This window comes from Harpia harpyja, chromosome 1 (genome assembly GCF_026419915.1).
Source record: "Harpia harpyja isolate bHarHar1 chromosome 1, bHarHar1 primary haplotype, whole genome shotgun sequence".
NCBI classification, from domain to species: domain Eukaryota; kingdom Metazoa; phylum Chordata; class Aves; order Accipitriformes; family Accipitridae; genus Harpia; species Harpia harpyja.
This window is the reverse complement of record NC_068940.1, coordinates 38,082,094-38,105,051: the sequence shown is the minus strand read 5'-3', so window position 1 is coordinate 38,105,051 and position 22,958 is coordinate 38,082,094. Positions and strand designations below refer to the sequence as shown.

The window sequence follows — 22,958 nt, the reverse complement described above, 5'->3', positions numbered from 1 at the left end:
ATATACACATAGGCGTTTGTCCTTGTGAAAACAGCCACTATTTCTTCCATGTGCTTAAGGCTTTTTTGTTGTTCTTCCTTTCCTCTTTGTGATAGCGTAATTTGTTCTTTCTAGTTTTTGAATCACTGGCCTGGAAGTGACTAGGAGTTGAGTCCTTCCCCAGCTTGCATGATTGCAGACCTAGAATAGCGCACTCGCTTTATTTACATGGTGGATTTGGTCTCCTGGGTTCACGTGATTGCTCCCTGGATGACTTCTAGCCTTTTCAGAACACACTTTTGAGAGTGATGTGTGTACTTTGTTGCCCCAGTAATAACTTGTGTTTTTATTTTGATCCTCTCTCCTTCTCTGGCAAAAGGCTTTTGCATTCCCTATTGCCACCATCTTAGTGTTGGTGCAGAAGCTACCTCCAGGAATACCTCCATACCTGAAATCATTCCCTTAGGTGTGTTCGGTTGCAGAAGTTGGCTGCGAATGGGTCTCCAGAGGCATAACAACACCTCCTTTGAGCTGGAAAGTTGCCTCAGGCTCTGTAGAGAATTATGTTTGCTCCATTTATGTGGAATAGGTTTTATAAAGTAAAAGAGGAGTTGCATGCCAGTGACCATCTTCAGTCCATGCAAAGCACAACCTTTGGGGTGAACTTGCATGTATGCTGCTCTTCACATTTGCTTCAGTCTAAATCAAGAGTCTAGTATTCTCCGTTCTACCCCTTGCTGGCAAAGCGCTTTTGTCTTTTTACCTGTTTGTCCTCTTCCAGCACCCTTTCTTCTATGTAATGCCTTTACATGATAGCAAATCCCTTTGCCATATTGTTCTAGACACGAGTGATTGTACCTGTTTTGGGAGATCCTTGGGCACTTCTAAGAATGGCAAAAAAACCCATCCTGGAGTTAGCCCAACTGTTGGATTGATAACGACAATCTGAACTTCAGAGGCGATGCAGGCTTCCTTAGTTTTATTACCAGGTAAAAGGATAATACTTTATTTAGGAACAAGATCATTCCCTACAGCCCAGATGAAAAAGAGGTCTGCTAAGGCAACTCTTGTTCTGATTTTACAATGACCATTTAAGCAAAGTAGCCCCAAGAAATGGGACAACTTTCTTTTATTTGGCATTATTAAAAAAAAAAAAAAAGTTTTCATCAGGTTCATTATTTTAATTCTGGAGAATATGAGATGTGATTAGGATAGGAAAATAGATTCTGGATTTTAAAAGTTATTTCAATTACAGTGCAAATGCAGGATTTGGGGTGGCATTTTAATTTTACAGATTTGTTTCCTGTATTTCAACTCTGATTATTCCATTAGTTTTTAAAAATATGCTCAGAATAGAAGCTTTTTTCTCCTTGTCGTTGTAATTCTTTACTGGGGTTTTGTGAACAACCAACCGTCTTTAAACTTCAGTTAAGAGTGAGAGTCTATCAGCTTTTGTCCTCTGCTGACCTGGGTATGCCTGGGGCTCTTGGCTTTCGGCAGGCACTCCTATCTGTAGCTGTTGAGAGCTTTTCTGAAGTTCTGAAAATGGACTCCTTTTCTGATATGGGAAAAGACATTTCAGTGGCTGTCCAAAACTGCCTTTCTTCTGAGTGGCTCTTGGTTTTCTTTCGTAGTGTTCTCTCTACTTAAGAATAGTCAAGATGGTTTGGGGGGGTGGGGTTGGTTTTTTGTTTTTTTTTGTTGGTGTTTTTTGGTTTTGGGGGGGGTTGGTATTTGGTAATGGGTTGGGGTTTGGAGTGGTTTAATCATTTTTCTATCAGTGAATAACGTGGCCTATAACTTCAAGTCGACTTTTATAAATCCCACTTGTTACAGTTACATCCAAGTTCAAGTGTCAGAATAAACTTTTCTGCTTCAAAACTTGAGCGAGATGCTTGGCAAGGAACTTTTGCTGACGTACGTGTTGACATTATAGGTTTAGAAGCCTGCTGGCAGAAAACTCATGGCGAGATCTAGAACTTGAAATCCGTGTGGAGGTAGATGCTGGGGACATCTTTCATCGCCGTTCGGGTCACTCCCTGGTGCGGGGGTGGAAAGCGCCCCTCAGAGCCTCCGAACTTCGCATTTCTCAATATAATGAATTCTGTGCATCTGGGGTTTGAACTTCTGGAGTTGGTGACGTGGCGGTTGCCTAAAAGCTCCCCAGCTTGGCTTGGGTTCCCCGGTGGGACGGCAGACGAGGCAAGGCGGGAGGAGCGGTGAGGTGCCCGGCCGCCAGCGGGCACCCGGCTGGCCCGCGCCCGCCGAGGCCCCAGCCTGGGCTCTGTGACTGGTTTTTCTCCCCGCAGGTGAAGGACATGGAAGAGACGATCGAAGAGCTGTTGAGGAGGCTGGACGAGTTCTGCGGGATAACGGACGCGGTACGTGTGCCCCGAGGCCGTGTCGCCCCCGGCCCCGAGGGCGGGAACGCGGGCGGGGCGCGCGCCGGGCGGCCATCTTGACAGCGCGGCCGCCGCGGGAAGGGCTGCGGCGCTGCGCGCGCAGCGGGGCGCCGCGCCCACCAGGTGGCGCCAGGGCGCGCGCAGCCGGGCCGCCCCCGCGGGCGCCGCCCCGCCGTGGGGCGGGTGCCGGCGGGAGAGCTCCGGCGGGTCTGTGCGCGTTTTTCCTCCCTTTTCCTGAAGTGAGCTGGCGTTCTGCCCGCCCGGTTCGCTAGTCGGTGAAGTACCGGAGGTAGATGTCACCAGTACGTTCTAGAATCGTTAAGTAATCTGGTTTTCCATGGTCCCTGCCATTACCTTAGTGGTGGTGTGAAGCCTTCCGAGAAGACCGCTCCAGTGCTACAACAGCTGCACCGTTTTGAGACTCTGGCACTAGGCTGGCTGATGCAGGCAGAGATATGTGCATTACGGTAACATTCACGGACACCAGCTACAAATTAAGGCTGCCTGTGCCACGTGCTGTACAAATGCAACAAGCTAGTTGTGTCTACTAAGAGCCTGCAATCAGAATGAAAGAGAGAAGTTGATATGGGTGGAATAACTGAGTGGGGAGTACTAATTAATGATGGGGTTGTGACTGATGTGCTATGCAACATTTGTAGCACACCAGTTATCTTCACCATTGTCACTGCCTAATTGTTTGGGATAAACCATTTAGAGCAAGAGGTGTGTGTTACTATTTAGCTTACTCCAGGCTTTCTGCTTAAAGTAGTGCTCTCTGAAGGCTATGTAGGTTATGGTGTTCATGTAAAGGGAATGAGTGATTTCTGCAGTCAACTTTTCTTTCCTTCCTTAGGCTAAAAACATAAAATTAGGTAGAGGAACTGGTACTGCCTTTTAACCCTTTCTGAGTGTTTATCATAGAGTGCTAGTTCAGATACCATGGACCAAGTTTACCTCGAGGGACTGCCTCTTGTAATCACTGATGTGCAGACCATCTCGCCTTCTGTTAGCACGTACCGCAACGTTTTTCTTCCATCTTCAAGCATCTTGTGTAATGCACGTGTCATTGGCAACTACAATGGTTGCTAACTGAATGCACTTCTAATGGCAAGTGACCAGCCAACATCTCCTTGGGGACTTGTTGAATATGAGCTATTTTGTTGGATGATTCTTAGGAATTGCATAGATAAATGGAGAGGGACAGGATAAAGTGAAGCAGGTAAGAAAAGTACTTGGCCAATGTTTCTTAGGCACCTGAAAGGCAATTTCTTGGCTTTATTCTTACCAGCTTTAGCAGAAACAAAAGACATTGGTGTGCTGGCCTTCCGTCACATTGTCTTCTGTTCACAGACCAAGTGCCAATATTGCCTCCTGCGCATCTTTCCACTTTTCTGTTGATGTATCCCAGTGTAGTTTGGAGAAATTTTGTACTTACTGTCAACGACAGAACTCCTAAGTCATAGGTGGCCCCAAAGCACTCTGGCATGGACTGCAAGAACCCACTGAAAATTCAGATTAACATGTTTGACACAGTTTATACAAAATATCATCAGCTAACTAATTATTATTATTATTTGGTTTTGGGACAGATCTTTTTTGCACCTTGGATGTGAATTCTGCTCAAGAGAAGTGAGGCCATCACCCTTGTTCGAGGCAAATCAGTCAGCAATATAGCCAGTTATTAATCTTTTTACAACTTCTATCAGAGGTTTCTGGTTTTGTCATTGGCACGTCTTGCTTATGGAAAGGAGGCATCATTGTTTCCAGAAGGAAGTGACATAGAGTGGAAAGAAACAAAAGCTTGCCTTATCTAAGTCTCACATGGTTAGCAGGGGACTTAAAAGGAGAAATAGCTGCCTTTTAAGAATGGTTCTGTATCAGTGGCTGTTTAAGCTGTTCTTTTTCCATTCAGCTTTTGACAAAAATAGCTGTAAAGGAGCATGTGAACCTCAGAGCATGCAGTCTATTTTTTGATACATCTTGGCTTACATTCGTCAGCTTTAGATTCTCTAGTACAGCACATTTAGTCTGTGCAAAATGTAGAATACAAGAGATTGGTTTCTTGGGCCAGAAAATCCTTTGAGTTCATTCCTGAAAGGTGATGATTGCTTCAGTGACACGACATCACCTGCTCAAAGCAAGTGGTTTGAATCAATAGCTCTTCACTGCTGATTGTATTCTGTCTGATTTACTATTAAGTTCATTCACTCAATTCTTCTGTTTGGGAGCTTACGCTAGGGTTTTGTATGTACCTTATGCTTTTCCCATCAATCAGGCATGCACCTTACATTTTTGGCTCCAACACAGGGAAGATGGTTAGCTTGTTCAGATGGGTCCAGTGAGCTTTTAAACCTCCTGTGAGACTTATTCTCTTGCCAACCTTTTCTACAAAAAGCACTAACCTAGTTTCAATACACTATCTTTGCATTGCCCCTGAAAAGATTTTTCCACAACCTGCAGGCTGTGAATAATTCCCTGGTATGCAGATTATTGACCTTATCTGGGAACATCAAAGCACTGCAGTCGGTGCTGATTCTGTGGCTTTCTACCCAGTACCTACAATGGAAGGTTCCTTTCAGCAGCACATCAAGTGGTATCTGGGAATCTGATAAATATAATGTAGTATTTGAGCTGATTCCAGCTTCAGTGCCTAGGAATAATTTGGTCTTTTGTCTACGCCAACAAAATGCAAGGGGAATCTTGCTTTTTTCAATTGGGCATTCAGTATTCACATAGAGGGATTTGGCTTTTCTCCTTTGAGTATGCTGCTGCTTTTCACTTACAAGTACTCTTGATGCATACATTTGAATATTGCAATGAGGAAAAACCTGGTTCATCAGTGCTAGGAAGACAAAATGCTATTTCCAGTGTCATGCTGTTGTACCTGGCTAGGCACAGCATGGCACACTTAAAATGGACACTTGTACAGCAGGTAAGTTACAGTGACAATGTAAAGTCAGGTCAGCATGTCTCACACTTGCCATGGAAGGAGCATCTTGCAATGAAAAGATTGTGCTAGAAGGATTTTAGTGCCAGTTATTTAATTTTTGTGATGTCTTCCTTAGGACATTGACTTCAACAAAGTAAATTAATGTCTTTTAAGTGGCTTCAGAGCCTCTCAAGTATAATTATCAAATTGTGATTTTTAACTGAGCTATGATTTGAACCAGTGACACAAAAGCAAAAAAATTTCATTGTAATAACCGGACTCTTGTATATGCTGTTCTCATATTGTTTCCATGGGTCATTGTTGTTTACCTTTTTAGATACGATTCTTTGTGCTTCTTGTATATCTTAAAGCATGATTGAAAATGGTATCTATTCAGACACACACAGCTGGTTTAGTTACATGCGGAAATTCACTACTTCCATTTCTTTGGCTCCTAATCCTTGAAGAGGATGCATGGATACATACAAAATCTTTGCTTATATTTGATGCTCTTTTTTTTTTTTTTTAAATATGTATGTTGATCCTCCAGCATACTCACCAGGTTCTAAAACCACAGATTAGTGGTTCTCAAGCCATTGAACCTTCTTGCAGAACTTGCCTCAGGGAAATGATGTGTTTGTAAATCTTGCTTTATTATGGTTCCACAGACTGGGTGCTAACTGCTTATCTTTGTCTCATGGCCTTACAGTTTGGGAACCTCCTCCCTGAGGCCCTAGGTGTGAAACCTGGTTTCATCACTGGGGAAAAGAGAGGAAGAGGTTGTTTTCTTTGGTTCGCTGTGGCTAGGGTTTGCTAACTACTCAGGAACATACCAACTTCAGTTTTTTCTTTTCTCACCATTGAGCTGTACAGTTTACAGTGGTTACTTGTGATTCTTTTATGTTACTCTGTGTTAAAATATGGGATCAAAGACCAAAGAAGAATTTAGAGAGATCCTTTCAAAAATGTCCCTGTGACAACTAGAATTTGCACAGTATCTTTGACTTGTGGCTCCAGCTACTTTTTTTTTTTCTTTTCCTGAAAAAATAATAGTTTTTATAGAATACAAAATAACAAGAATCTGTGCTTGTTTAACTGGTACAGATTGAACTGCAGTATATGCAAAGATCAGGTCTCACTGCCCTACATACAATGTGCTGTTCCTGGTTTGTGTTCTAATTCATCATTCATACTCTGGTTGTGCTGTCTCCTAACCGACTTTGGTGCTGTCGGTTTGCTACCTTCTTGAGCTTAGTCTTGCTGACTTGAATTAGAAGACAAAGCTCAATCAGACCTTCCCTCCTCACCCCCTCCTCCAATTAGCATAGTAAAATCTAGTAAGAGGAATACCGTTTTTTTCCCATGGACTGCTGTGCCCTGGTGCTCATGCTGAGCAGTCGGCTAAATCTTCAGTAAGATAAAAGTACAATACATTGCACAAGGGGAGATAAATCTTGTTTTATAACGTGGTGTTTCAGACCAGTCCTGCTTTCTCTGGCTTATAAGAGGTTGCTGTACCAAGAGAATCATTTCCCTTTGTCATGTGCTGACTCCTCTTGAACTCCTCTGTTGCTGTGGTTCTGCAGACTGCTGCAGAATGACTCTTCTTGAATCATATTTGCATATCATTTCCTTTCATCACAGACTGTTTGCTGGAAGATCAGCTCTCCTGTGTCTTGTATTGGTCGTTTGCTTTTACCCTCAAAGAAAGATGGTTTAGATGTGTTCCATGTCTGCTCTGACCTTGTTGTGTTGATACGGGTCTGTACAACATCTCCCTCTTTCTGGCTCTGTTCTTAACTCTGTTTATATTTACAGTAGTTACCTAGCATTTAGCTGTAAGAGTGGCTTTTCCCTAGTCCTTTCTGAGACCAACATTAGCAAACAAGTTTGTTACCTTATCTTTGGAAATTTCAGGCTCAAATTTTAATCCGATGTAATTTACCCGAGTGTGAACCTCACCTCAGACAGATCACCAGTCTGTTTTTCACGTGCTGTATGAGAGGAGAGGTTTTTTGCCTACCGTTGACCCAAAAGAATTCACTAGAACAAACCTGAAATTCATCTGCTTCAGCTCCTTCATCATGTATTCATTCTGCACTTTTATTTAATATTAGGAAATATAAGTCTGACTCCATTTGCAGGGATCCTGCTCAAGTGTCTGTGCTCACTTTCTGTTGGATATAAAGTGCGTACTATAAAGATAACAGAGTGTGTCTGTGTATACAGTTATGTCACTGCTGGGAGAGGTGTCCCTATCTATATTTGGTGGATGTAGTGCTGAGACCAGTAATACAGGAGATACTGTTGGTTTGTTTACAATAGAAAGCTACTACTATTTTGATATGTCTGTTTGATCTCCTATTACAGAACACTTATAGCACTATAAAAGCACTTGATCTGCATGTACTCATTCTGGTAATAAAAATACCATAAAATCTTACTAGGAGTAATTTTATATGTATGTAGCTTTGTTTATATTCAGCTTTTAAAAACACAACTTCTTAAAAAAACCAAACACACACACAAATGAGACATATGATCATCAGTAAAATGTCTAAGTACCTATTAGAGTTTATAAAGCATGGTCCATAGATTAAGTGACGTATAGCAGGCATTTATGCTTTATTTGAGAGTCTGGATTAAATCTCAAAATGCCCAGAAAATTCCCTGCAATATTAGTCTCACTCCAGATTCCCACCATTCTAGCTAAAAGATCCTTACTCTTTCCTATGAAGTTGAAGGAAGAATATCTTCTAGCTCAGCCTTTGGGACAAAAATCTCTTTTGAAGGGATCCTTGCTCCTCTATATTCTTTAAGTCTATTAAAATTGTAGGCAGGACAGCTTTAATCCAGAAATGAACCAAGACCTCCTATACTCCATTGTAGTTGAGAAAGAAAACTTATATAAAAGTGGGCTCAACTGCCTCTCCTATTTCTCTTGTCAGTGTGTTGCTGCTCTGTTTTACAAATTAGAATGCATATTTGGGTGTTTTAGTGGAGGTTTTCTTGGGTTTGCTTTTATCTTTCCCTTCAGAGAGCTCTTCTCAGTTCTTGTCTTATCCATCATTTTTTGGCTTGTACATTCCATTAGCTATAGTGCTTTGTTAGGTGGCAGTAAGATACACCTCCAAACAAAGCACTGGCAGTTGTTTATATAGAAAATTGGGTAATTCTTGCTAACCCAACGCTCAGCAGGATTTCAGATAAGGTTCAGGCTCTCATATGGATGCCAGAAACAAGCTTGGTTGTAGTAGGTAACAAAACAAAAAATCTTTCCTGTACTAGGGCACTTAACTATTGTGGAAACTGACAGGCACTGGGGAGTAGGAGCTTTCTCAGAGGTGCCTACGCTATAATGTTGTGTGAAGATTCTTGCTCTCCTGAGAACTCTAGTCCTGAGCCCCTGTTGAAGGCAAGATACTAGAAGTGGTGTACTCAAAGATCTGACTCTTTCCCAAAACTGGCTGATAAGTAGTATGAGTTAGCTCTTCTCCAATAAAATCAAAGCATGACGGATGGTATAGAGGCAGTTTTCATTTTAAATCCATCATTACCCATGATGTCTACAGCATTTCATAATAGAAAATAGGCGATCTCTTGGGAGGAGTAGTGTGGAAATTTGGGGAGAAGAGGGAAGGATCTGGTTACAGTTTTGATGTGGGAGTCCTGTCATCTACTGTTGGGTTTTTTTGTTGTCTCATGAATTACTTGAGAAATTAAGTTATTTTCCCAATCTGTACTTTATAACATACTGCAAAAGGGCCCTTGCGATATCTTTTCTGAATAGGTGGTTTTTTAAATATTCACGTGAAAAAAATAGTGTAGTGTTTCTCTTCAAGATTCATCCTCATGTGAGATACTTTTTTTCATGCAGATTAGAAGTGATACATCAGAGATCCTGGATGAGACCATTCCACTTATTAAAGACAAGGTGATGGAAATGAATCACATCTATGCCAAAGTTGATAAATTAGAGGTTTGTTCATTGCATTAGAAGATTTACATCCTTCTTTTGATGTGTTTTATAGGTTAACTGTCCAGGTATTTGTATGCAGCACTCAGATGTTTACGGCTCTCTATTGTCTTATGTTTGGTTTTAAATCAGTGTGTTTACCCATGGTTCAGCACATACAAGTCTTTATGGTTTTGGAACATCACTAAGTAATTTATTGCTGTGGATTCTACAATTCCTAATCTTAGATTAAAAGCATTAGTTGTGGGTTTGATGTTAATAATAATGCTAATAATGTTAATTTGTTTTGTGACTTGAAGGAATATCTGTGAAACCATTTATAACTTCAAAAATTCAAGTCTCACATCCAGTGCTGGACATACCCATTTTAAGTTGTTGATGATCATCATGTAGTAGTGGAGAGATCTCTGAGCTCCCATCTTCTGTTGTGTCTTGGTTTGGTGTTTATTGTATCCTGAATGAGGGAAGCCAGTATGACTCACTAAGATGATGCCCTCACCGTATTTAGTAAGCAGTATGTTAGAATTTGTGTCAATCGAGGGCAAGTTTGCCTCTGGGAGGAATGTAATGAAAACATGACGAGATAAATTGTGTAATGTTTAAAATCAGTTTTAACTGACTCAAAGTGAAAGTGCTTATGGCATTAAATCCAGATAGGCAGTGCTTAAGCTTCAGGCTCTACCCCTGTACAAAGTAATATCCTCTGGTAAGGTTTATTATGCTGGGAGGGACAGGGCAATTGACAACTTTCAGCAAGTTTTCTTTAAATGCAATTCATTTTTTGTAGTTTGCATTTTTACACCTACATTTGATAACAGACTTATCAAACCACTTTATGGACTTACATAGCACCAGCAGAACGCTTCAGACAGGAAATTGAGGCAAGGCATTTTAGAACAAAAGTGGGAGTCAACTGTTAACCTGTTTAGAAAGCTGTCTAGTTTTCAGAAGTGAGTACCCAAGTCCAAGAAACAGCTAGCGAGTTCTCAGCATACTTGACAATTTGGCCATACTTGAAGGTATACTTAAGCTAGGACTGTGAAAACTGGCCAACTGAATCAGGTTACAAACCAACTGTTTCTGTTAAGTGTCTCACCCATTTAAGTCTTTTTGCAAATTCCATGTTTATAGGTGGTTGGGATTTTGGGAGGATTGTGTGGGGGTGTTTTTTGTCTTTGAACAGGAAAATAAAATTAAAACTCTAAGCAATTACTTGTGCCAAAAGTATGGTAAGCAACAGAGCTTCTTTTTGGTTTTTTCCCCTCTAATACAGGGAAGGGGAAAAAAACCAACCCTTCCTGACCCCATTCCCTTAGTACAGCTGTAGGGACATAGTAATTTGGAATATGAAGAAAACACCAGTCTGCTAGGCTACAGGTTGTCCTTGAATAATGCAGCAGAATTTTGTTGGGAGGCTTTTTTTGCTTATCAAGGGGGGGATAATACCTTGATTGGCTAGGAATCAGTATTTCTCCCTAACATTACCACCTGTAATGGCAGTAATCTGAGAGCACAAGATTAAATTGGCAATTTGAGCAGTAGTTAATGTTTTACTTAGAACTTATAAATTTAAAGCTTAGCATCCATGGAGATTTTCAAGGGAGGAGTTGACTTGTACTCCCAAGAGTAGAAGAGGAAAGGACTGTTGTGTAATGGTTATATAGGATGAGAATCTGCTGGGTTTTAATTTTGGTGTTGCCACTGGTACATTTTGGGCAATTAATTTACCTATTCAGCCTCACCTTCCCCATCCCTAAAACTGGCAGTGATCAACATCTCAAAAAAATAAAGTGAAGCTTAATCATTAATAGAGATATCAAAACTCTGTTTACAAACTGTTCTGTATTTTAACAAATAAATAATGTGTTCTTTCTAGTTGGCTTTCCCTCATGGCTCAAATTTCAACTGAAACTGAACACATGTATGGTTTAGGTCAATAATTCCTGACCTTTTTTAGCTAAAATCACCTGTCGTCATCTTTTCCTCTGCTGTCTACTCCCTCCTACCACTTTGGCCATTTTTTCACTCCCACCAGTAGTAGCAGTCTCTTTGCGGGTTCTGAAGAGCTTTTCACCTCACTGCTGAAATGTTGCCAGACCTTTAGACGCTATGCAAGTGTTTACATACTCTGTATGCTGAAGAGGGAGCAAAAATCTGCCCTTAGGTAGGGAGAAAAATTAGCCTTATGTCATGACCAGTGGTTCTTCTTGTGGCTGTAAACATCTGTAGTCTACTTCTGAGTATGTACCCCTTGGATATTTATATTAGCAATAGTGCACTCTGAAATCTTGTTAAAGCTTTTTCTTTGACTTCTGATCTCAGCTAGCTAGGACCCAGCACAGGTGCTTTTAATTTTCATTAGGTGTTTTTCCTCTCTCCATAGGCATTTGTTAAAATGGTTGCACATCATGTTTCCTTCCTAGAAGAGCAAGTGCTTGAAGCAGAGAAGAGCCATTGCACCTTTCTTAATACTGTTTGCAAATTATTTCAGTGTGCAACTATCTCGTCATTTAAAAACGTGAGTATTTTTAAAGTTGCTTCCAGCAGATGGGAAAGTGATGTTAAATACCCTTTCTGTATCAAATGTGGCCTTACAGCAGATCTAAGTATTAATTTTAAGTGGTATAAAAGAACTAGCTACAGTTTGCTTCTGTAAAGGGATTTTTGTTACAATTTTAAAAAATGTCAAAGATTTTATTCTTTTTTAAGAGATGCTGCTTAGGCATTGGATAGTTCTAGCAGTAATTTTTTAATATCTCTACATCTTGCTCCGGAATGAAAGGATTTTCTCTGTATATGTATACGCAAATAGCAAGCTTGTTATACATAATCTTGCAGTGAGAGACATAAGCATAGATTGTTCTTTCTATTTAGTCTTTGTTTTTATGTCAATTATGTCAAAATTACTTTATAAGGTCGTCCATGGATGAGCGCTAAAGGGGGGTGAGCAGTCTTTCAGTGAGTTTTAGTGATACTTGCTGATAGAAGAAGAATGTTGAGAATCAGGGATAATGAGATCTGATGTGGACTTGAGGAAGCTTTACATACTCTTCATCCTTTCTGTCCCTGTTCTTTTCCAAGAATGTCTTCATACCACTTACCTTTACACTCTGTTTTCCTTCTCTAAGCTCCCAGGTAATTTTCTAAATCTGGCGTTTCCCGAGCAATTCGTCACAATCCTCAATTAGCCTTTTCTGAACTCATCCCTTCCATTCCTCCCTCTCCATCTTGATGTGATCTCTACCATGTTTTCAGTCTTAGCATATCTCTCAGGATCCTTGTTCTAGTCTCAACTACTTCCCTGCTTTCTTTTGTCCCTTCTGTATTTCTGCCATTATGTTTCCTTCCTCATTTTCTTCTAAGGGGCTTCTGTACCAGTATGCATAATACTGGGAAGGCAATAATACACAGGTATCAGTGATCATGTAGGTATAGCTGAACCATTTCAAATTTTTGTTTGGTGTCATAGCAAGCTCTGGAAGCTTCAGTTGCAGGAAGAGTCCAGTTCAGTTTCTGCAGATCCAGGACAAACCTTAACTGCTCAAAGAGAATAATGAATATTCAGTCTGGTTAACAGAGGCGTGGACAGGAGATGGTGCATACTGATTTCATCTTCAGCTGTCAAACTCTAGTGAATCTTTAGAAAAACACAGTTTATATAGACTCAGTAAAGAGTTGTAACTTGGCCAAATTTGGTAATGTTTTCATAGGAATGGGAAAATATGTCCCTGATATGAGGGTAGTTTACTGCCAATTTAAAATCTCTGCTGTAGCTTATGAAGGCATTGGAGCTTTTCAAAAGAGCTGAACAACACATACCTTTCCTTAATTTCATTATCTGAATTGGCTTGGTTTTGTTCCCTAAAACTTTCCAAACATGTTAAACCTGCAGCCAGATACCCAGTCTGGAAAATATATCAAAGCTGGAAGTTCTGCAAGGTTGGTCTGCCTATACAAATAATGTTGTATAACTGGGATCCCAATAAGAATGTAGAGAAGATCAGACTATTTACTTAGAAACTGGCTTGAGTTGGGCTTGAAGACAGTATAGTGTTTTCAATTTTTTTTTTCTTATAATTACAAAGAAAAATTTTGAAATATTGCATAATTTTGTATTCATGCTTGCAGGCATCTTGGAATGGTAGTATTAGTGAACAAAAGAGAAGAACAAATAGGGAATGGTGTAGCTTCCTACTGTACTGATCTTATCCCTCTCTCCCATTCTTTCCCCCCAAAATAGTACAAGTAGAAAGCATGGTGACAGGGGTAACAAGGATGAGCACAGATTTCTTTCACAGAAATTTCTAAACAGATGAAGACTCAGCCTGAAGGAGGACAGGACAGAGATTTGTGAAGTCATTCTGTATGTGGAGCAGGTGAATAGAGAATGATTATTCACTCCCTTCCATAATTCAAGAACTAGGGTCATCCAATGAAATTATCAGCAGACAGGTTCACAATACAAAAAGGGAGGTACTTACTTTACATGATGTATTAATGTGCCATGGAACTTACATCCACAGGTTGTTATATATTCCCAAGGCAATTAGACAAATCTCATGAGGAAGAAAATCCAACAATGGATATTAAAGAAAGCATCTGTTCTTGAGCCACAAATTCTTGAAGGCTGGGAAATAAATTTGTATATTTACCCCGTAAACCTTTCCCTAGGCAATCCCTTCAACTGGTCACCACTTAAGTGGGATTATTTGGCTGCATGGACCTTTGTATGATGCAGTACAGCTGCTTGTTAATAACTTTTACATTGTGGTTCTCACTGTAAATTCTGGCTCTGAATGACAATGCTCTGTGTTGGTAAGGAATCACTCATTTCTAGAAGAAGTGTGCAGGAAAGGACTGAATTGTTTAAGGACATCAGTGGAGTTTGAATTTCTACAGCCACTTTTCTTTTGATTGACTGTTGCCTGAAACCTAGTAAAATCCCTGCCAACTATCCAATTTTCTGTACTCTCTCCAAACCTGTTTCTTTCTAGTTGTCCATCCCTTTTCCCCTGTTATGTAGGACACCATTGCAGAGATGCCCTTTTGGCATCTTTTGCCATTTGAAAATTAGGACTGTCCTGACTGTTTTTGTAGGTGAGTTTAACTTGTTCTGAAATGATAGTATACAACTTGTATATCTACTCTCCGCAGCCTTGATCAGACTGGCTAGAAAAGTTTGAGAGTGCCCCTCTCTCTGAGTACAGTGTGTGTGTGTGTATATGTATTTCAGCTAAGTTTTTTCATCTAATAATGAAACACATTTAAATGTTTTAAATGCAAGGGAAATCTCATTCTCAGTGTTTTGCAATTATATTTCAAGGTGCAGCAAAATCCTGTAATGTTTGTCTTTTTTATATTTCGCTGTGTTTTTTGGGTATTCAGAAAGTTGTTTCATATAGACTTCCAGTGCACAGTAACAGTGGAAAAGGTATCTAATCTGTAGGAGAAAAGTGAGTAATCAGAATTCACTCATTGTGTTAGGAATATCCAGAGGTGGTCTAAAGAGAAATGACCTTATACTAAATATAAATTACAAATATGACTGGTTAAGTCTGACAGGTTGTAAGAATATAACGCCTCCCGAGGGAACAGAACAGAGGAAATAACTTTCTCTTGTGAAGTTTGTGGCTCTGTGGAAGAAAAGCCTTTTTTCCTGTAAAACTTGAACTTCGTATGGGAGAAACTGTGATTTCAAATCTTTTATCCAAAGATGTTATCTGTGCCCTGGCTGAATGGGGTTCAGCAATCTTAGAGAAAGGACAGGAAATCTCTTTTAGAAAACTTCAGCACATAGAGTTTAAAAAAACCACTAGTATCTTTTCCAATGGAAGAAAACTGGATGTGAGCAACTCTTGCTGTTTTGTCATGCATCTTGTGATATCTGGCATTTTCTTAAAGCCAGAAATTTTCTTCAATGTCATTGGCTGAGAATCTTGTCAATATTTATTTTTAGAGTAATTTATAACCCTTGTATAGTTGCAGGGAAAGGCTTATAAAATCATAACCTCCAAAAAATCTCATGTCAATGGTATGAAGAAAAAGTGCACATTTCTTAGATTTTTTTCAGAGGCTTTTTATTGTCTTTTTCTTTCCACTAATACTGTAATCTCTAGAACAGCAGCTGCTTATCTGAGGTAGGGTTTGCTGACTTGTCTTGGCTAAGGTGCTGGCTAATGGTTTTTCCTGACACCTGGGGTAGATTCTGACAAATTGAACTGGGAAATTGATAATGGGATATGAAGCATTCTGTGTGTTACTTTATTAGTTCATCTGAGCTCAGTAATGAGCAAAAGTTATTGATGAGTTATACTGACTAAAGTATCCAGGAAAGAGACCTGTACTTAACAGTTGTTTTCAGTGGTTACCAGTGTGAAGTGTGGAAGTGGACATAGACTTCTGGCTGCAGTCTGCATAGATTGATAGTAGACGCATTCTCTGAGAGAAGAAAGCTCAGAAGCATGAAGGAGCTATGTAGAGTTAAGGTTTTGCTTAACGTATGAGACAGCTAGCTGGGTTTGAATTTTCATAAATAAATCTTAACAAAAATAAATCATTGGAATAAGAAAACTTTCCTACATTAGACTTTACATTTTTTAACTTTTGCAGATCATCCTTCAAATGTAACTTGATGTAGGTTTCAGCTTCACTATTTGCTATCTATTACCAATTTATTTTCTCGAAGACTCCAAAGAAGCACATATTGGGATTTCTGTTACTGTCTTTGCAACTGACAATGTGTGATCACATATATGTCATGCTACTTCTTTGTGTCCTAATTTACCTCACAAGATAATGTTCAGTGTTTCTAAAATGCTATGAGATTTTCCTGACAGCCTTGAAGAAAAATATTTGTTAAATTATTACTAAAACATACCAGATGGGAAAGATGAGATAAGAGAAAATAGAGCAGAGGATTTCAAAACTGGGGGTGTACTATGTTCATATTTAAAATATTAATTTTCAAGTGCTGAATACTACCAGCCATTTTTCTTAATATTGGGGAAAATAAAAACAAAAATCTGACGTACTTTAAATATTTAATGTTGAGAACTGTTGGGGTGTGTTCAGCTTATTTTACCTGCAGCTATGCTTGAAGTTCATCCAGTTCCATTCTGATTTGGACTGATTCATTAACTGGTTTGGGAGCCCCAGAGAGGTCACATGGGTTCTGTGTTGAGAAAGATAACACTTAAAATGGGAAGGTTCAAGTGAGGGAATGCAGTAGGCCCAGAAATCAAGATTTCAGCTACCCATGGCTTTAGCCCTCATTTGCCTGCTTCTTTGAGGAAGCCTGCACAATTCTTGAAGTGAAGCCAGAGTTTCTTGCCAGTTTGCTGAGCCTGGTGTATAGCAGAAATGCTTGAGAGAGGCTGCAACACTGTGCTTGGACATCAAGCAGTGCCACTGGTTTGGAGGAGCAGATGAGAGTGCTTGGGTGCTTGAACACTGCACATAGGAGTTGAAATACACACATGCACACACCTGTGTATTGAGAACGTTAGGAAGGCTGGGGGAGAAGTAGGAGTTTGGGCTGGTGGGATCCAGCAGGCACACATACAACACTGTTGACAATAACAGTATGCAGTTTTCAAGTGTGCATGAACAGAAGTCAAAATACAAAATACTGCCTGTTCCCACTTGAACCAATTTTGTACGAATGCACTTAGAGGAGGTGTAAAAAATCTTTGCACTAGAAATGTCATTGTTGGACTGTCCAAAGCAGGACAGCACAGTGGCACATAAATAAGGATTCGTGCAGCACATGTTCCGAGTTACACATGTAGTGATGGGGAGAAACTGTAGCGTAATTGCTGCTCTGTAGAGAGCAGTTGGTGCAAAGGGTCTCTTGTACTAAACAGGTGCCACTTAGGGGAGACATCAGCTTTTAATGGAGCCAGCATGCTTGAAACGGTAGCGGAAAAAAAATTCTCTAGTTTATGTGCAACAAAAGTTAAAATAACAATCCAGATTCCTTTTTTTAATCGGTGCTAAGATTGGCTTCTGACTTCCTGTTCTCTAATGGGAAGGGATTAGGCCCTTTATGTTTTGAAAGAGACCGAGCCAATTCCTGTTGCAAAATTCCAGTACTGAGATCAAATGAACGAATAAAAACAGTTAGGAAAAACTTGATTTGTCAGAAAGCCACCTTCATTAGTGCTCTCATCTCTTTTTTATCACAGAAACTGTTTTTAAGCTATAATTGCATCTCACTGACAAAAGCTTTTGGCTACATATGTAAAGACTTGTAAAATACTGCCTTTCTGTAAGCTGGTATAATCTGTGCCAGAAAATAGAAACCCAGCCTCTGCATGTAGAGAGCTCCTCCTCCAGAGTTCAGTTTCAGTGACTCTATTGGTTAGTATTGTTGAGCTTTAAATATATTCTGCAGCACACGGTTTACTAGGCTTTGATGCTTGCTCTTGAAAGGCAGGAAAAAATCTTCCTTCAGAAACATTTTACATAACATTGCCCTTTGCAGAGTTAAAGTGAATTAGTTACAGAAAAGACATTAGCTGGCGCCAGTGAAATAAGTGGTAAATGTCTCTTCTCCCTTCCCTTTTCTTATGTTCCTTTTGGCTGCTTCTTAAGGAATGCAGCAAGCAGTGACTACTGGTCGCACTATTGATTTAAGTATTTGCATGTTATACATAGCAGCTCTGCATTGGCCTGTCTTCTGGGACAATATAGGATGTCTTCAGCTGTATCAGATTTTCTGCTTGTACTTGCATTTGTGTCTTCCATATGAGGCTCTGTGTCGTTATGTACATTGTTAAACAGGATTGTGTGCGCTCGTTACAAAACAATGCGTGTAAAATACTTATGATTCACAACCCCAGTGGTACAGCGTCCCTATCCATAAACGTGTGCTGTACTGCTGTTGATTCTTAAAAACCCCAAAGCAATAAAATAATACAAGCTAAAACTTGACTGCTGTCTCTCTAGCATGAATGCCCTAGGGCCAGGAGAGCAGCATGTTATGAAGGGTGCTGTTGGGTCCCTTTCCTAGCAGAATTACTTGTCTGGATTTTTCTGACAACATCCCAGTTTCTTTGTTACAGGTATGCCATTTATACATCTGGTGTTAAGAGAAATTAACCACATTTTCCAAAATATTAGAATTCCTTTACTAAAAAAGGATGACTGTTTTCCCTGTTTCAGGGTTTCTTTGGTTATGCTATTTTTCTCAGTTTATGCTCTATCAGCTACATTTTAAATGCTAGCTGAGATGCAGAAACATACTGCAGATTACATGAGGTTAGGGTTAAACTTTTCAAATGGTTTGTAATACATTGAGAAATTATGTTCTTGCCAGCCGTAGTTGTGGTGAGCTGCTTGTGACCTTTGTTTTACCATATTTCTGTGGATTACTGTCTCCACAGCATGGTATGCTCTTCCACGTATTTCTGTAACCATGTAATATATACTTTTGTAATGGTGTCTCATCAGAGGAATGTCTGTAGAAATTGTGGTCTCAGTGTGACAAAAGCAAAAATTTCTGTGTTTATTTTGTTCCTATTTTTAATTCTGCACAAAAAAAGTTGACCTTTAAAATTATTTTCTATTTAAAAACATTTTACTTAAAAAAAAAAAATTTTCATCATTTATACTGGGGGCTAGATGGCTTATCTGAGATTGGGGTGCTAAATCTTGAAGCATATGGTTGACAGTAGTACCAGGTTCAAAGTGCTTTCTGTTCCTAAACACACCAGACAAATGGGCAAAAGGAAACACATATGCACCATCTTGTTGATGGGAATTAGAGGCATACAGAAAAAAAATTTACTTTATTATGGTTCTACCATAAATCTACAGTATGGCCTGGCACTACATTGAAGTGTCCACAGAACCCTGAGTAGAAGACTCTCTCAGCACGAAACTTGTTTGCTGAACTGTTGTAACGCTTCAGCTTTCCACTTGATTTCCTTTCCTAAAGGATTAAAAAAGGACAGGTGAACAAGAATCCATTTTGTAACTGGATAAACTGGTACAAGACCCAAGAACATTCTATGAGCTAGTAAAAGTTCTAAACAGAAAAATCCTTACTCCAGATATTTCACACAGAGTAATTTCTGTGTTAAAATTTGGATGAAGTTGGCATGAGGGAATTTTGGAAAGGAATTTTTATTCTGCTTTGGCTTTTATAACATGGAATACATTGTAGCTTGTGGATTTTCACAGCATCCTAAAGTGATACTCAAACAGGAGCAGCTCTCATTTAAAACACTCTTATTGTAAATCAGGTTGACTTTTTCTGGAAGTACATTTATAGATTAAGATGAATGAAATATAAAGACTGGGAAATAAAGATCTTGATCCTGTATAAATACTTTCAAATAAAGTATGTGTATAGCTATCAACTCATATGCAAAGTGATCCACAAAATAGTGTTGTTTGTGAGATCAGTCTGAATCTTAGCTTTCACTAAAGTGCTTGAGATAGTTTGTGTATGAGGTGAGAGGTGAAGTGAAGCTTCAGACACTGGTGACGTTTTTTCTCTCCCTTTTAACAAATGACCACAGTGCTGCTAAAGGCCACATTGCTGTTACTAAATTGCCTGTTGTCCAAAATGCCCTGGGTAAGCAAGGTCAGTTAGAAGGTGTCAGGATTTTTACATAGGCATACGCTTACAAATGTGGGTTCTACTTCCTTGCTCAGAGTAAAGCCAGAGTCTTATTCTAGCCCTGTGGCACCGTCTGCTTATGGAGTTTATTACTGCCTTCCTGTCTGCCCTCCCCCAGCTTCACACAGATGTCCAATTAACTCCCCCCTTCCTCTACTCTTTCCTCCATCTCCTTGTGCTGCCACATAGATGTTCCTACTTGGGACACCCAATACCTTTTAAAAGTATTTTATCAATTCATTTTCAGTGCCTCTGCCTTTTCTGTCTGAGACTGATACATATGGAAGTCTCCGGGGGGATTCTACTGGCCTTCTTTGTGACTCATTTTCCTGATGACTGCTCTTGTCTTGGTGGTTGGTTGTACTTCCTCCACTTGGATTTTGTTTGGGACCTTTTTTTAAAGAGTTGCATGTCATCTAGGAGCATGTGTAACTGTTAAATGTATTTAGAATAAATACGTTTATTACAGGGCAATAATGAGAAACAGGAATAACTAGAAGTCAAATAGGTGAAGTGTGTGCCAAGCTCTTGTGATGAAGATAACAGTGGCTGAATCTTTTGTTGGTATGTTGAGGTAAAGTGAAACCAAAGTTTCATTTTCTTTCATATGCTGGACTATTAACTGAGGCAGTTTAGCTGCTGCTCCTGCAGTGTGGAGGGACACTAGAGAAGAGGCAGAGAAGCCAACTGGGGTTGAAAATCACAGCAGCTGTCTTAATGCAAGCTGTTCTTGCTTTCAGTTTCATGTATGCAGTCTGCCACATTAATTCTTGAAGTAGCTCTTAAATGGGTAGCTGTTAAAGGGAGTAGTCTTGGTCCAATATACTTTTGAAAATAGGAACTTGATTGTTGTAACAGGAGAGGTGCACATCTTTGTTTCCTAGCATCAAAACTGTCTCAAATAAATAAGCTCTTTGACAGTAGTCTTCAAAATTATGAAAGATGTTAATAAAATCTGTGTAACTTTTTTTAGTTCAGGGAAAGCTACTCACAAAATGAATTAAAATCTCAGGAAAAGGGCAGTAAGGAAGGAACTGAGGACAGTAATACTTAAACATATGGGTTTCATTAATGTGAGGATGAGTGAAGTGTTGGAAATGCTAAGTGAATTCAAGAAACACCTGGGCTCCTTTGTGGAGAGGAAAAATCTGGTGAAAGATCTGGGGTGGAAGTAAAAAGGCATGAGTTTTAAGTGTGAAGGATCTGGGACCAGATGAGGGTTTTTTTACTATAAAGAGTGCCTTGTGTTCAAATATTTGTGGCATGAATATATTCTGCTAGTGTCCTTTTTTCAGTTGTGTGCGACATAGGCTGACATCTGTTTACTTTGGTTACGACCACAGTATTTCCACACACCACTCCCCTGCCCCCCCCCCCCCCCCCCCCGCTACTTATTCCAGTCATCAGGAGTTGGACCCCAGCAGCTAATGAGTTTTACCAAAATCAAGTTGTGGTAGGTAAAGTTGGGAGTACATCCAAAGAAAGGCAACATCCAGAGAAATTACACTATGCTATAATTTTATGAAGGTAAAATAGTTCTATGGACTAGTAATAGGGAATGGATGAGAGAGATCTTTAGCCAGAAGTCACAATTTCAGGTTTCATGCACTGACTTTATCATTACAACTGGGGCATATATTGGAGCCAGTGTTTGTGCACAGTTGCTGCGCAGGGACTTTTGTGAAAAGGTTTTGTCCAGCTTCCAGTGGATAGGTTTCCATCTTTTGCACCATTACTGCATGTCCTTCTCTTCCTGACAGCTTCTGTAAAGAAACTTGCTTTTGAATTTGCCCATCTAGATCAGGACCTGCTACTCAGTGTATCTAGCATACTAATGGTAGATGTCATGTACCAAAATAGTCCATCAGATGCTTTCTTTATAAGCACCCATTTAAAACATGACAACAGTTGTTAAAAGGTACAAATGCAGACCTGGGGGGGGGGGTGTTTTTGGTTTTTTGTTTGGTTTTTTTTTGGCAACAGCTAAGCAGAACGTCATGGCACAAAACTTAAGAAATATTTATTCCTTGGTGACCTGGTGCCAAAGCAAATTCCTTTTCACTTGCGTTACTGAAATGCTTGAGTGCTCTTTAGGATTATTAGTAGGAGCAAACTGAATGTCAAATGAAATACCATTTTGGCCAAAACTAAAACAAAGCTTATACCATCATGTCTTGGCATCCTCTTAAGTCATAAGCCCAACTTTTGGGGCAAAATGTTGATCTCCTTTAGTTTTCAAGGGGGTAAGAAGTTAGGACTTTTTTTTTTTTTCTAAAGCTAATTTTTGAAAAGAATTAGTTTAAAAATTGCATGGTTCACAAAGTGGAGAAACATTTCCTCTGCTGGTATCCATCCCTTCCTGGCTGTGCCATTTTCTGTGGCCGGCAGGCAGTTTTGTGCGTGATGTAATGGTTGTGTTGCAGGAAAGGTGCTTTGCTGTGCTGGAGCCTCTAGGAGCCGTAGTGACTAGCATTTTTTTTCAGAGCCTCCAACACAAATGCGCACATGCAGGCACACGCGCACACGCTTCTGCATTGGTTCCCTTATGCACTCTGTCTACTAGCATATTACCCTTCCCCCACCTCTTTTACAAAGTGTTTCTCCCTGAGGCAAATTTCTTGCTGTCTGGAGTACCAAACATGCACGGGCACTTTCTTTTTTCTTTAAGATTTCCTAGTGTAGCTATTATAAGGCAGTAATAGCTAAAAAAGACTATTTTACATAGGTTCTGCTCTTTTTAGTAGAGAGACAGAGGGTAAGTGTGTGTTCGTGTGTAAAAAAAAAAAAAAAAAAAATAAACCCATAGTTTGTGGCTAAGTGAGGCCAGGTTTCTCCTATTTCTTTTTTTGAAGTGTCTTTACTCAGCAGTCACATTTTTTTCTTGTGGTAAAAAATGCAACATGAGCAGATGGCAAGTATTAACACATGAAATGCAGTGTCTGCCTGAAGCTGATTTAACAGTGCTCTAGGTTTCTGTCACTGGATTTCAGTTAGTTAAGTAGTGTTTACAAGTTAATGAATTTGTTCCACTTGAAATATTTGATGGTA

General features: G+C 39.7%; 1 protein-coding gene across 1 annotated transcript in view; it reads left to right on the top strand.

Moving 5' to 3' along the window:
• BCAS4 (breast carcinoma amplified sequence 4) overlaps positions 1-22,958 on the top strand; it is a 45,409-nt gene that overhangs the window by 5,733 nt on the left and 16,718 nt on the right. Inside the window, exons 2-4 of the mRNA XM_052787698.1 lie at positions 2,289-2,360; positions 9,188-9,289; positions 11,670-11,804. Coding sequence (XP_052643658.1) covers positions 2,289-2,360; positions 9,188-9,289; positions 11,670-11,804 — 309 coding nt within the window. The remainder of the gene's footprint in view (positions 1-2,288; positions 2,361-9,187; positions 9,290-11,669; positions 11,805-22,958) is intronic.